This window comes from Antedon mediterranea, chromosome 8 (assembly GCF_964355755.1).
Source record: "Antedon mediterranea chromosome 8, ecAntMedi1.1, whole genome shotgun sequence".
NCBI lineage: Eukaryota > Metazoa > Echinodermata > Crinoidea > Comatulida > Antedonidae > Antedon > Antedon mediterranea.
Window position 1 is genome coordinate 10,348,195 of NC_092677.1, and position 15,959 is coordinate 10,364,153.

The window sequence follows — 15,959 nt, forward strand, 5'->3', positions numbered from 1 at the left end:
CAATTTGTGAGCTGTTAAAGGTTATAATCTCAATATTTTGGTGCATACTTTTAATGAAGTATGAACTGGTATTATAACAATATCCAAAGGTTGGTGAGGTACTGTGTTGACAAAAGGCTGGGTACAGAACCAGTACAATTAAGCTTTAATACCAATTCACACAGACCACTTGCATATCTCGCGTGTAATGTAGATATTCTGAGCGGAACCGCCCATCCGCTTCGCGTAAATGGTCATAAAAAATAACATAGGTTCTATATTTTTCTTTCCGTTTACCACTTACCGTTTTCTGTCGTCTGTATGAATGGGCCTTTAGGCTAGGGATAAGATGCTGTTTTGACACCCCCCCCCCCCCCCCCCACCACGAATGTCACCATTGTTTATTGATACCAGCAGAACAAAATTTATAGTATGCTAATATATATACATTTTTATGTGTTGCGTATTAACTATGTATGATGCTTGTTCAAAATTAATACCTACCTCTATATGATACAATACAGTTTTTCAACAAAGAAAATCGCACAGTTAAGTACTGGAGATCACTCAATTTATAAAAAATGCTTTTTATAAATGAATGGATGGTATACTCTTTCATTTTAGTCTTTTTTCATATATTTTAAGACGACCCCTTAATGTCAGCTCTTAAAAAAAATCAGTGATTCAAAGATAAGAAAATGTGAGTTAAATGTGTGTATCCGGTAGGACCAGGCACAGAAAAGAAAAAAACAATAAAATCGATAAATTAGAAACTAAAATCTTTTTTTTTTAAATTTTTTGAGAAGTATGCTATAAAATGTGAGTTAAATGTGTGTATCCGGTAGGACCAGGCACAGAAAAGAAAAAAACAATAAAATCGATAAATTTGAAACTAAAACCTTTTTTTTTTAAATTTGTTGAGAAGTATGCTATAAAATGTTATCGCAGTCATAAAATATACAGTATGGTGGACACACAGACAAACACAGATGGCTTTAATCAACATGCAGAATTTTTTTTTTCTGTACGCAAATTATGGCATAGTAAAACATTTATAAAAAAACAAATAAAGAAGAAAGGTAGGTTAGATAAATTTTGTCCATATTTAGGTTTGTCTGTATAACTCAAATTACATCGGGTGACAATTTTACATTACAATATTTAATACAATAGATGATGGGCCTACAGTATCTATATTTAGAGTACATAGAAAGGAAGTAGTGTTTGTATGCTTGTTTCGTTAAATCAAAATGACTGCAAATGTACTGGAAAACTACATTTTGCCACATTAGGCAGTACGGTTTATTTTTTATATTACATTTTACAAATCTAATAGAATATTAGATAAATCATTGCTTCTATCCAATATACTGTGTATAACAGTAAATAACCTCTATAAAGGGGACAACTTACTGTAGTGGTCCTTAGAGACCCTTTAATGGGGCTTGTCAAAGTGTCATTTTTCTTGTTTGTATCACTGAAAAGGTCCTCATAATAGGAACGCCCCCAATTTAATTATTTAATTTTATTTGTGCATTTACGTACATTCGCTTTTAATACATTATTGCGAGATTAAAATAAATGACACCTGTACACAAATCCTTTTGAGGAGTTAGGCTCTATTCTGTCTTCATTTTGTTTTAGTAATAACATGGAGCTATAGCTCCATAGTAATAATAATTGAAACAATGTATTGCATGGCTGTCTATTGGTCCTTATACACTTTTAAAAGTAAAGTCTATTTATCAAGATGATCCCACAATTGTAGCGGTAAAACCAAGGCAATCTTAAATAGTGGATGCTGAGATTCGAAGATTAAAGGGTTTATCCTTGGCTGCAACACGATCAGTTACACACCCCTTATAGACACTGCGCGCCACGTAGAATATATACATAGTACAGTACTGTTGGTATTTGTCGCAGCCAGACATAAGATCAAAGGACTGTTACAAGTTCCCATCTTGGCAAAGAAACACTATATGTTTATAAATCTTGCGCAAGTAACAATTTGCATACTAATCTAGAATTGAACCAAAGGCCTTGAGATTGGTAACATTTAACCACAAATTTATAGTAACACTACAGTACATAAACATAATATATTTTTAGACACAATTTATATACAGTATGTTGTATGCTCCTGACCTTGACCTCCGACACATCAGGTCAAATGAAGAGAGAACGATTTATGAGCAGTCTCATATGTGTGAAACGATTAAGTAATGTTTGTTAACCCCAAATTTAACATCAGTTGATTATAGTCGAGTTTTTGTTGTTGGAACTATTATCAGGAATTTTCAGCCTTCACATGGTGTCGTCGTTTTAAATTACATAACTTTTCAGTATTCAAAATCAGTAAAATACCAAATAAATTGAATTGTGAAGATTTATGCTCTTCTTAATAATCTAATTATTGAAAATTGAAAGTCTTTAAATTTAAGATTTATGCCGAAAACAAATAAATTATATTATATATTGTTGTTTAAATGATTTTTATTTTTGACTGTTTTGTATCAGGAATCTTAGAAATAATATTTGTTTTGTTTTTGTGGTTTGTTTTCCATTATAAAGAGTTTATTTATTTTTGTTATGGTTTCACTTTTACTGGACACAGTAGGCAACAACTATTACTTACATTATTGGAGCTTTAGAAAGATCATAAATGGATTATTTTTGGAAAAAAGGTTATTTTGAAAGGTTTTATTGATTTATAGGTCCGTGTCACTTCCGAGTGCTGGGCTAATAATTATTTACATGTTTTATAGAAACACTCAAAATATACATGATATAACTTTATGATTTAACAGAAAAAAATATTGATAATAGAGTAATATATTTGAAGCCAATGCAGCCTCTTACAGTTACTAGTTTTGAGTGCTGTATTCTAATTGGTTGGTGCACTTGTGTACAGCTCTGTCTACACTATCAAACTAATTTGACAAAAAAAGTATGATGTGCCCAAATATGGTAGTGGTATGCTTAAATATGGTAGTGATATCATCATCACATTTTGTTGTCGCATATTAGAAGGGGAGATGGTGACCTTCGCAAAACTTGTATTACGGACCCTAAAGGATAATCCTCAGTCTCATGAGGGTCACAGGGGTCAATGGCAGTAGAAATAGATTGGCTTTGTTTATCTGCCGCGCTATTTCTTTGTACAATGAACGATGAGGTGCTGTATAGAATTTGATATTAAAATATGCTTTGGGTTAAAGAACCTATTTCTCAAGCGCCCATTGTAACATAACAATACTTTTAAAAGTTCAGGTATATTAATGTTTTTGCATTTTACATATACATTTGATATCTAAATAGCCATTCTTTTTTAGAATGATTTTTTTTTTCTAGCAGAATTTTCAACAACCTTTATTTTTTGTAATGTCATAAATTTCAACTTCACTGCCCATGAATAAGATTTTCCTACTTTAAATCAAATTTTCTATACGAAATTGGACTGAACTCCTTAATTTAATTTTTTTTCTAAAGATATGGGTAATAAGTTTGGAAATGACCTAATACTCAATTTAATTAAATTTTTTGCATATACCTGTTGCTGATATAAAATACAATTGTTAACGAACTATATAAAATTGTCGAAATATAACAACAATGGTATTATTATATGGGCATACAATCGAGGACTCGTGCAGTTCCTCCGTACCACGCCAAGCAGCTATCCAATTTTTTTTATTAAATGCCGTAATACATAATCGAGAATGCAATCAGACTATTCTATTATTCAATCATTAATGTATGTTTCTGAAAATGTATATTAATATTTTTATGATGGCATGAAAAATCCTTCATTTCATTTCTTTACTGGTTACATTGTGACCTTTAACCTTATGACCTACATCCAAACATTTACGACTGATTGCTTCACGACACGTGAATTATATTGTTTCATAGAATCTGGTGAACATTCTGAAAATGTTTAATGATGATTTTGTAAGAATGTCAATAAAGTATGGATATTGTACAATCGTATGCTATTACTAGAAAATCTACTTTCCCAATACACCTGTAGTGCTCGCTGATCTAATACGTCTGGTTTTCAGAAAAGTCTGGTATTTAGAATATATTTTAATGGTACAAATGGATTAGGGACCTTTTGTACCTCAAGAAAAGTATTAGGAGAGTTGACTGTATTTATGATGTCGGGAATGACAATATTACGGGCTTACTTGATATTCCATGCTTGCCTTTAACTAAACTAAATCACACTGTTAATGCTTTTTATACCTAGACTACAGTACGTTTGTTAAATATCCTCAGAATAGATATCTTTTTATATTATATAAACAAAAATTTCTGCTACTTGGTAAATTGCATTTTAATTTTGTTCCAATTAGCTAAGATCAATAACGATTATGGTTTCATAAAACACGGCAAATTAACTTTTTTTGAAATTAATCAACGTGATCTTTGTCGTTATCGATCAACCATTTTAAAACATGTCTTGTAATAAGAACAATCAAAATTACATTATCCACTTAACATTTGACCGTGAACTTCCCGATCTTAAAATGTAAATTTGTGGGGAAATCCCATTAATGTTGGTCATGTTGCTTGCCTTGAGAACATAAGGGTAGACCAATCTTTATGCCTCTTCCAATAACCAACACTTCTTTTTTGCCTTACTGAAACCTTTAACGTAGTCGTCCATAATTTCACATTTTGAATGTTTGTCGGGATCAATACAGCCATTGACATTTCCACAATTATTTTTGTTTGTCTGTAAAAATCGTAGGGTCGATGTACTGTACGACCTGATGGCTACAATACAGTAGAAATATGATCTGTTCTCTATTATTTGCCTTTGAGCTATAAATTAATATGGCTATGACTCGAAATAATGCATTGAATACAGTAAGGAACATTTCCCATTTTAGTGCACTTTATGATTGAGAAATTGCATTTATGTTCAACAAGATTTATGTTGTTATGGTTTATTACTATTATATAGTGGTAATTTTGTATAAAAAAACGTGTTTTTTTTTCTTGCTAGTTTTAAAGAACTTGGTACTATTAAACGGTTGCAATAACAAAATTGTATTTTATGAATAAAGCTCTGTCCACTATCAAACTAGTTTGACAAAAAAAGTATGATGTGCCCAAATAGGGTAGTGATATTCCCAAATATGGTAGTGATATGACATCATCATGTCCATATAAGGGCACATCACATTTTTTTGTCACAAAAATGTTGATAGTGTAGACAGAGCTTAAGATAATGCTATATTTATCACAATTGTTAGTACAGGCATGATATAGTTCGGCATGTTTAAATTTTTGTTATAAAGGGTCCTGTCAAATCGATTCTACTGCAGTCATTTTGTTTCTGCAATAAAAGATGATTTAAGTTTATTTCAATGTACAATTTTATGAGGCAGGCACTGCAATAACCAGTGTGTACAGTATGATATCCCACAAAAAACTTGCTAAATAAAATTTACATAAACAGGTTTAAAACAGGGCCGTAGCCAGCATGAGCCAGACGAGGTACTCCTACCCACCACCTCTATATACCCCCCCCCCCCCATTCTCCATTAGAGATCGTCAGATTTAATAATATTAATAATAATCATATTTTAAAGCATCTTTGCCTCGTTTGTTTTTAACCGCTCACTACGGCCTTGTAAAGGCAAGCAATATGTAGTTAGTGCAGTAGGTTGATTTGGTAGAACAATTTAAGTAAACTGACTAAAAACTGGTGGATAGTTTTTCTAATTGTAGTTATTCGATGGCAAGGATTAAAACAACCATACTAATATGCCAAATCCTCTGTATATACAGTGTACTGTGTGATACCATTTGGGCGACGGCCTAACCAACGTTAGCATGACGTTCACGAGGAACAAGGCGCTAACTGCCAAACAGTTGTGAAATAAAGCAAGCTTTTTGGTGTGAATAAACTCAATATCACAAATGTCATCCATTTGTTGACACTGTCTTGCACGGTAATCAGAATTAAATTAGAATGAGAATGTCTGCCCGATCGTTGGCCAATAAAGCTTGAAGATATTTCCACAATCTGTCTGTAGCGTTGGGTTAACGTACTTTATATAATGAGTACAAACAACAGACATGTCTTTCCTCCTGTGGTTGTTACATATCAGCTATTGCATTACAGTAGATCCCCTGTTAAGACGATGCATTTATGACCCCCTTAATGGGGTGCATTGCTGAAAATGTAATATTAAAACATTTGATTCATTTGAAAGTGTCCCCTAAATAGAATTTATCAGGTCACATATTTCTTGTTTTAGACTCCTGATGTAAAATTTTACCACTTCCACTATATCGAAAAAAGATAATAAATTATTATTATTATTATTATTATTACTTTTAAAAAAAATTATAAGGCAGATGGCTATAGATAATTAACCAATCTTTATTTTTATCTTGTAGCCATTACCAAAAGCACATCAGCAACTTTTCAAGAAAGGATCAATTCAAGAACCGAATGACAAACGTGTTATAACTCATGGATTTAACATTCATCAACAATTTAAGGTTAGATCAAATACAGTAGCCACTATGTTTTATTATACCGTACTGCCCGTTACTCCCCTTTACCGAGACCCACCCACCCACACCCACTTACACCCGCCCACATTGTCCCATCATCTTTAGTAAGTAAGAATATAAATTACCCTCCTGTTATTGGCAAATTTATTTTGCTGTTGGTTGGGTTTGGAAATAAATAAATAAAAAATAAATAAAAAATATAAATAAACATTTCTAGAAATGTTTATGAGATGTAACATGCGTTCACATTATGGGTAAACTTGATCAATGTGCAAACTTCCCTCCCCACCCCCTTGGGCGTTTAGTCAGAATGCAACATGAATGTTTTGGTAGCCTAAAATTCACGACAGCCGACCTTGTACACAAAGACTCTACCATGTGTTATTAGGAATAAAATAATGCATATCATATATTCAACTCCTATATTCCTACATGGTGCGACACGTATTCAACATGCATCGCGTGACAAGTTTTCTTTGCTCATTTTTTATTTCTTTGAAATACTATAGATTCAATGACTTTCATTTTGTAATTGTCATCCTGAGTCATCGTGTCTTTGTTGCATTATGGTACCATCATCTTTGTTTATCTAACATTTGATCAACCAGTTTTGGAGAATTTTTGTTTCTGTTTGTTACAACCTTATCTATATATAATGGTTGTTAAATTTTTCTGAAGCACAATAAATTTCATCAGTGTTCATCAATAATGATCACTACATCAACAGTATTCATTCATCATTACTTCATCCTTTTTCATCAGACCTATTTTCATCAATGATTATCATTACATATTCCTTTTTCATCAGTGTTACTTTCATCAATGATTATTACTACATCATCCCTTTTCATCAGACCTATTTTCATCAGACCTATTTTCATCAATGATTATCATTACATACTCTTTTTTTCATCAGTGTTATTTTCATCAATGATTATCACTACATCATCCATTTTCATTATTACATACTACTTTTCATTAGTGTTATTTTCATCAATGATTATCACTATATCATCCTTTTTATCATTTTTTTTCATCATTTTTTTAAAAATAATTATCACTACCTAATCCTTTTCCATCAGTGTTATTTTCATCAATGTTTATCACTACTTTATCCCTTTTCATCAGACCAAATTTTTATCAATGATTATCACTACATCGTCTTTTTTCATCAGACCTATTTTCATCAATAATTATCACTACCTAATCCTTTTTCATCAGTGTTATTTTCATCAATGTTTATCACTACTTTATCCCTTTTCATCAGACCAAATTTTCATCAATGATCATCACTACATCGTCTTTTTTCATCAGACCTATTTTCATCAATAATTATCACTACCTAATCCTTTTTCATCAGTGTTATTTTCATCAATGTTTATCACTACATCATCCCTTTTCATCAGACCTATTTTCCATCAATAATTATCACCACATCATCCTTTTTCATCAGACTTATTTCATCAATAATTATCACTACATCATCCCTTTTCAATAAAAATTGATTTCAAATATAATACTGACTCAAAGACTTTAAATGTCTACCTATGATAATTTGTCATTAATTAATAGGCCTAGAAAACAAGACAAATTGTAATGCAACAGACTCATATCCGCCTTTGTCATAAATTTATGTTAGAAGATATTGTTGATGAAATTAAAAATAATGAACACGATTAATGTTCCTTGAACCATACCATATGAATCATTCATTTTGAATGATTTATCTTGGGTTGAATGTTCTACGAATGTTCATGTGCGTGGCCCAGGAATCGAGGGGGGTCGTATTTCCTTTGTCGTTCTTTTTTCTTTATTGCTGATCCATAATGTTTTCTAATTACTTTTTGTACGTACAAGTTCACATCTTTCATTATAATGTTCTAGTACATTCGCTTTGTATTCTACGCTTTCTGTGATCATTTTTCTTCTTTACTTGATGTCTGAAACGTGTAATCCATTTAAACATTTCCGGAACTTGAAACAGATGGACCGGATGTCATTTCTCTTTCTTTTTAAAAAAAATATTGTATAAAAACTTTTACTTTGAATCTGGTTATAGCTTGTTACAAAAGAATTAACCTCGGGGGGGGGGGGGGGAATGACGAAGCTAGATTTTGCCGCTTTAGGTTTGCTTTGGAACTGTCATCTGGTATAATAAACATTCTTCCCTCAAAATAAGATTGGGGTTTCCCCCTAAATTTGAATATGTTTTAATTAAGAGATAGTTATTTTAGGATTTCGTAATTGGAGGCCTCTTCATTTTGATGATGATAACAACAGTCAACAAATGATCTTGTATAAACCAGGAATACAATAGAAGCATTATCTCAGTTATTTTGGTGAATACTAAGTACCGTGGTGTGTGTAATTTGTGGTAATTATTAATAACACGGCTATAGTGGCAAGGATTTCCTTGCGGTGAATATAGAATATATTGTGGAAGTGGTCTGCTAACTTGTAACAATACCGAAACCACATTATGTGAAGCTGCAAAGCATAGTATTTTGTTAACAGCAATGTATATTCTTTATTTCTTGAGTTTTTCTTTGTATTTAACTTTTGTTTGTCTGAATTTTGGGCCCTCTGGGATAACAGCCTGAAGAGGTCCCTCAGTAGAAAAAATAAATAAATAAATATCGTTGCTAAAAAATCATGAGAAATAGCAGAGCAACCAGCCCCACATGGTATTAATAACAATTAACTATTTATTTAGGTTATAAAAGTTGCGATTTCAAAGGGAAAAAATATTTTAATGAATTCGAAGCTTAATGAGTAGTTTTCAATATATTTAATAGTGCGAGACAAAATTATACTAAAGGCAGGCATACACAGTCATACATTTGTCTGTCATACACATGTATGACTGTGTATGCCTGCCTTAAGAATGAGTTTTAAAAAGTACTCCTGTAGGCCGTAATTTAACATGAGGCGAGCTGGGTGAAAGAAATTTGTGCAGGATGTGAAAATATTTGATTCGATGATTATAGGTTATGTTTGAATTACAGTAGAGTGGGAAACAAGACTGCTACAAAGAATTGTATGGTGAAACCGAAATCCTTACAGCGAAATACTTCCGGGCGACTACAAACAATGAACCTAAGCATCTACTGTAATAACAAATTATTGCCTGACATTTTCCTAATTGGCAATACAACTTGACTATATTTTTCCCATCGCGGCTTCTTTTCACAATGTCAGGAGTCTAGGTCGGCATTGACATCACATTTATTTCTTACAACTCTATCATATCATGTACTATGCGCCTGTTGTTTGTCTTTGTATCTCTTGACCCACCTTCCTGTTTATTGGTTTATTTTAAAATGTTAATACTAAAATAATTTTACATATTTTTTACAAATAAATTTGTTTAAAGTCCATCTTGCTGTAATATCAAAAGCATAGATAGTTTTTAATATTAACAAAAAAATGTTGCATTAAAACATTTTGCGCACTACCCCCTCAAGTGTATGACAAATAATTCTTGGTAAATCTTAAAGGATTGCATTAAGGGGTGGGATTATTATACTGGGATTGCATTAGGGGGTGGCATTATACTCGGATTGAATTAGGGGATGGGATTATATCCAGATTGTATTAGGGGTGGGATTATACTGGTATTGCATTAAGGGGTGGGATTATATGGGGATTGCATTAACGGGGTGGGATTATACCCAGATTGCTTTAAGGGCTGAGATTATACCTGGATTGCATTAGGGGGTGGGATTATACCTGGATTGCATTAGGGGGTGAGATTATACCCGGATTGCTTTAAGGGCTTAGATTATACCCGGATTGCATTAGGGGGTGAGATTATACCCGGATTGCATTAGGGGGTGAGATTATACCCGGATTGCATTAGGGGGTGAGATTATACCCGGATTGTATTAGGGGGTGAGATTATACCCGGATTGCATTAGGGGGTGAGATTATACCCAGATTGCATTAAGGGTGGGATTATACCCGGATTGCATTAGGGGGTGAGATTATACCCGGATTGCATTAGGGGGTGAAATTATACCCAGATTGCATTAAGGGTGAGATTATACCCGGATTGCATTAGGGGGTGAGATTATACCCGGATTGCATTAGGGGGTGAAATTATACCCGGATTGCATTAGGGGGTGAGATTATACCCGGATTGTATTAAGGGTGGGATTATACCCAGAATTGCATTAGTGGGTAGGATTATACTCGGACTTAATTAATAATATTAAATTTAAATTTACCTAGTCTTATTTTGACTCAATTATTATTCTCAAACATGGTATTATACTGCATCTAGCTTGCCTATTCTTATGTTAATGATTTGTTAAATTTGCTATTTATCAATTGCTACATTACAGCCATTGTTGTTTCTGGATAACGTGGATTTAGACAACAGTCTTGTGATGGTTGAGTATGTGATGCAACGTTTTATTGAAAGTCTTCCCGCCACTTTGAAACAGAAGAAGTTTGGTACATAGTTCAAGAAATGACATGCAACAGATAAAAGGGCAATAACACCAGCTATTCCTCGACAAGAAAACTCTAGAAAAACGCCCAATTCTAAGTGGTGTATCTCTACATATGACAATATTTGTCCAGTATCAAGGTAAATTCCATAATACATCATTTCATGTCAATCACATGTGGTGCCTGTATCGTGGAAGGTTAGGATCGATGATACAGAGACATAGAATTTGCCTATGATACTGCACAAACCTATATACAGTACCAAGAAAAGGATTTTAGAGGATTTTATTTAGAAAGTAGTGTAATTCTCTATCTACACTATCAAACTAGTTCGACAAAGAAAGTGTGTAATGCCCAAATATGGTAGTGATATGCTTAAATATGGTAGTGATATGCCTAAATATGGTAGTGATATGACATCATGTCTATATATGTGAACATCACATTTTTTTGTCGCATAAAGTTTGATAGAGCTTTGGTTTTGCCTGAGAAAGGTTAGAACATACAAGATGTTAAGTTTGCATTGAAAGTTTTCAAGGAACAAAACACACATGATAATATCAAGGATATGGCTTTGTGAATAACTTGATTCTTCCCATCGTGGTAAAAACCTTGATTCCACTGTGAAGCAGGCATTTACACAATTACTTAACATGCTACTATTCCATTGGGAATCCAAAGAAATCCTTGGGAATAGGAATAACGTTTGAAGTATCTATCTCATAGGACCTAACGGAACAAGGTTCGAAACTAAATACCATCATTTCTAAAGTTTGTTATTGTCGTGCAATATCGATCAACTTTTGACAGTTGTTGCCTGATTATATCGAAAATTTGGACCCTTTTTATATTTCGATAAAATAATGTCTATGAAATTTCAACCTTTACAATAAATTGTTCATGTTATTTCAAATATTCACTTTTAGTGTGATAATAGTGCTATATGTTGTATAATGTGTTCTGCGCATGTTACCTCAATATTATTATATATACATATTTTTATATGTCAATATTTTGGCCAATCTTATGAAAAAATTCCTGTACAAGATTTTTTTTTTAAATAGCAAAATTTCGACCCTTTCATTTTTTGACTTAAATGGTTACTATACTTCTAAGAGATGATCAAAACGCAATATGTATGGATATATATCAATATTATTGCATAATAATAGTATTTGAAATGTGCATATTTTGGCAATTATTCGAAAAAATGGCCAAATTTCGACCCTTTTATTTGTTGCCATAGTATTTTAAAAAGTGCATATTTTGGACATGCGCAGCGTCAAATAATGGGTTCTGCGCATGTCAATTGTGCTATAGTAACCACTTTTTACATAAATGGTTACTATAGCATAATAAACATGCGCAGAGTCGAATAATGGGTTCTGCGCATGTCAATTGTGCTATAGTAACAAGTTTTATCGAAAAATAAAAAGGTCGAAAATTGACCATTTTTAGAAAAAAAATTTTCGAAAAATGGCCGATTTTCGACTCTTTTATTTTTTGACATAAATGGTTGCTATAGCATAATAAACATGCGCAGAGTTGAATAATGGGTTCTGCGCATGTCAATTGTGCTATAGTAACCACTTTTGGCATAAATGGTTACTATAGCATAATAAACATGCGCAGAGTCGAATAATGGGTTCTGCGCATGTCAATTGTGCTATAGTAACCAGTTTTATCGAAAAATAAAAAGGTAGAAAATTGGCCATTTTTTGAAAAAATCCCTGTACAGTACAGTACAGGGAAATTTTCGAAAAATGGCCGATTTTCGACCCTTTTATTTTTTGACATAAATGGTTACTATAGCATAATAAACATGCGCAGAGTCGAATAATGGGTTCTGCGTATGTCAATTGTGCTATAGTAACCACTTTTGACATAAATGGTTACTATAGCATAATAAACATGTGCGGAGTCGAATAATGGTTTCTGCGCACGTCAATTGTGCTATAGTAACCAGTTTTATCGAAAAATAAAAAGGTCGAAAATTGGCCATTTTTGGAAAAAATCCCTGTACTATAGTACAGGGAAATTTTCGAAAAATGTCCGATTTTCGACCCTTTTATTTTTTGACATAAATGGTTACTATAGCACAATAAACATGCGCAGAGTCGAATAATGGGTTCTGCACATGTCAATTGTGCTATAGTAACCACTTTGACATAAAGGGTTACTATAGCATAATAAACATGCGCAGAGTCGAATAATGGGTTCTGCGCATGTCAATTGTGTTATAGTGACACTTTTTATATAAATGGTTACTATAGCATAATAAACATGCACAGAGTGGAATAATGGGCTCTGCGCATGTCAATTGTGCTATAGTAACCAGTTTTATCGAAAAATAAAAAGGTCGAAAATAGGCTATTTTTTGACAAAATCCCTGTACTATAGTACAGGGACATTTTCGAAAAAATGGGCGATTTTCGACCCTTTTATTTTTTTACATAAATGGTTACAATAGCATAATAAACATGCGCAGCGTCAAATAATGGGTTCTGCGCATGTCATTTGTGCTATAGTAACCACTTTTGACATAAATGGTTACTATAGCATAATAAACATGCGCAGAGTCGAATAATGGGTTCTGCGCATGTCAATTGTGCTATAGTAACCAGTTTTATCAAAAAATAAAAAGGTCGAAAATTGGCTATTTTTGGACAAAATCCCTGTACTATAGTACAGGGAAATTTTCGAAAAATGGCCGATTTTCGACCCTTTTATTTTTTGACATAAATGGTTACTATAGCATAATAAACATGGGCAGAGTCGAAAAATGGGTTCTGCGCATGTCAATTGTGTTATAGTAACACTTTTGATATAAATGGTTACTATAGCATAATAAACATGCGCAGAGTCGAATAATGCGTTCTGCGCATGTCAATTGTGCTATAGTAACCAGTTTTATCGAAAAATAAAAAGGTCGAAAATTGGCTATTTTTTTACAAAATCCCTGTACTATAGTACAGGGAAATTTCCGAAAAATGGCCGATTTTCGACCCTTTTATTTTTTGACATAAATGGTTACTATAGCATAATAAGCATGCGCAGCGTCAAATAATGGGTTCTGCGCATGTCAATTGTGCTATAGTAACCACTTTTTACATAAATGGTTACTATAGCATAATAAACATGCGCAGAGTCGAATAATGAGTTCTGCGCATGTCAATTGTGCTATAGTAACAAGTTTTATCGAAAAATGTCGAAAATTGACCATCTTTAGAAAAAATCCCTGTACAGGGAAATTTTCGAAAAATGACTGATTTTCGACCGTTTTATTTTTTTACATAAATGGTTACAATAGCATAATAAACATGCGCAACGTCAAATAATGGGTTCTGCGCATGTCATTTGTGCTATAGTAACCACTTTTTACATAAATGGTTACTATAGCATAATAAACATGCGCAGAGTCGAATAATGGGTTCTGCGCATGTCAATTGTGCTATAGTAACCAGTTTTGACATAAATGGTTACTATAGCATAATAAACATGCGCAGAGTCGAATAATGGGTTCTGCGCATGTCAATTGTGCTATAGTAACCACTTTTGACATAAATGGTTACTATAGCATAATAAACATGCGCAGAGTCGAATAATGGGTTCTGCGCATGTCAATTGTGCTATAGTAACCAGTTTTATCGAAAAATAAAAAGGTCGAAAATAGGCTATTTTTTGACAAAATCCCTGTACTATAGTACAGTGACATTTTCGAAAAAATGGGCGATTTTCGACCCTTTTATTTTTTTACATAAATGGTTACAATAGCATAACAAACATGCGCAGCGTCAAATAATGGGTTCTGCGCATGTCAATTGTGCTATAGTAACCAGTTTTATCGAAAAATAAAAAGGTCGAAAATTGACCATTTGTAGAAAAAATCCCTGTACTATAGTACAGGGAAATTTTCGAAAAATGGCCGATTTTCGACCCTTTTATTTTTTGACATAAATGGTTACTATAGCACAATAAACATGCGCAGAGTCGAATAATGGGTTCTGCACATGTCAATTGTGCTATAGTAACCACTTTTGACATAAATCGTTACTATAGCATAATAAACATGCGCAGAGTCGAATAATGGGTTCTGCACATGTCAATTGTGGCTATAGTAATCACTTTTGACATAAATGGTTACTATAGCATAATAAAAATGTGCAGAGTCGAATAATGGTTTCTGCGCACGTCAATTGTGTTATAGTAACCAGTTTTATCGAAAAATAAAAAGGTCGAAAATTTGCCATTTTTGGAAAAAATCCCTGTACTATAGTACAGGTAAATTTTCGAAAAATGGCCGATTTTCGACCCTTTTATTTTTTGACATAAATGGTTACTATAGCACAATAAACATGCGCAGAGTCGAATAATCGGTTCTGCACATGTCAATTGTGCTATAGTAACCAATTTTGACATAAAGGGTTACTATAGCATAATAAACATGGGCAGAGTCGAATAATGGGTTCTGCGCAGGTCAATTGTGTTATAGTAACACTTTTGATATAAATGGTTACTATAGCATAATAAACATGCGCAGAGTCGAATAATGCGTTCTTCGCATGTCAATTGTGCTATAGTAACCAGTTTTTACATAAATGGTTACTATAGCATAATAAACATGCGCAGAGTCGAATAATGCGTTCTTCGCATGTCAATTGTGCTATAGTAACCAGTTTTATCGAAAAATAAAAAGGTCGAAAATTGGCTATTTTTTTACAAAATCCCTGTACTATAGTACCGGGAAATTTTGGAAAAATGGCCGATTTTCGACCCTTTTATTTTTTGACATAAATGGTTACTATAGCATAATAAACATGCGCAGCGTCAAATAATGGGTTCTACGCATGTCAATTGTGCTATAGTAACCACTTTTGACATAAATGGTTACTATAGCATAATAAAAATGTGCAGAGTCGAATAATGGTTTCTGCGCACGTCAATTGTGCTATAGTAACCAGTTTTATCGAAAAATAAAAAGGTCGAAAATTGAC

The 15,959-nt window shown here is 33.0% G+C and overlaps 1 protein-coding gene across 6 annotated transcripts in view; it reads left to right on the plus strand.

The window, feature by feature from the left end:
* LOC140057541 (U3 small nucleolar RNA-associated protein 4 homolog) overlaps positions 1-11,921 on the plus strand; it is a 64,366-nt gene extending 52,445 nt beyond the window's left edge. For 2 of the 6 annotated variants that reach the window (XM_072103248.1, XM_072103247.1), the window contains exons 18-19: positions 6,394-6,498; positions 10,857-11,915. In XM_072103248.1, coding sequence (XP_071959349.1) covers positions 6,394-6,498; positions 10,857-10,976 — 225 coding nt within the window. In that variant the 3' untranslated portion in view covers positions 10,977-11,915. Of the gene's footprint in view, positions 1-6,393; positions 6,499-10,856 lie in introns of all 6 variants that reach the window. The other 4 variants (XM_072103245.1, XM_072103246.1, XM_072103251.1 and 1 more) reach the window with 2 other exon arrangements.
* Positions 11,922-15,959: the final 4,038 nt, after the last annotated feature.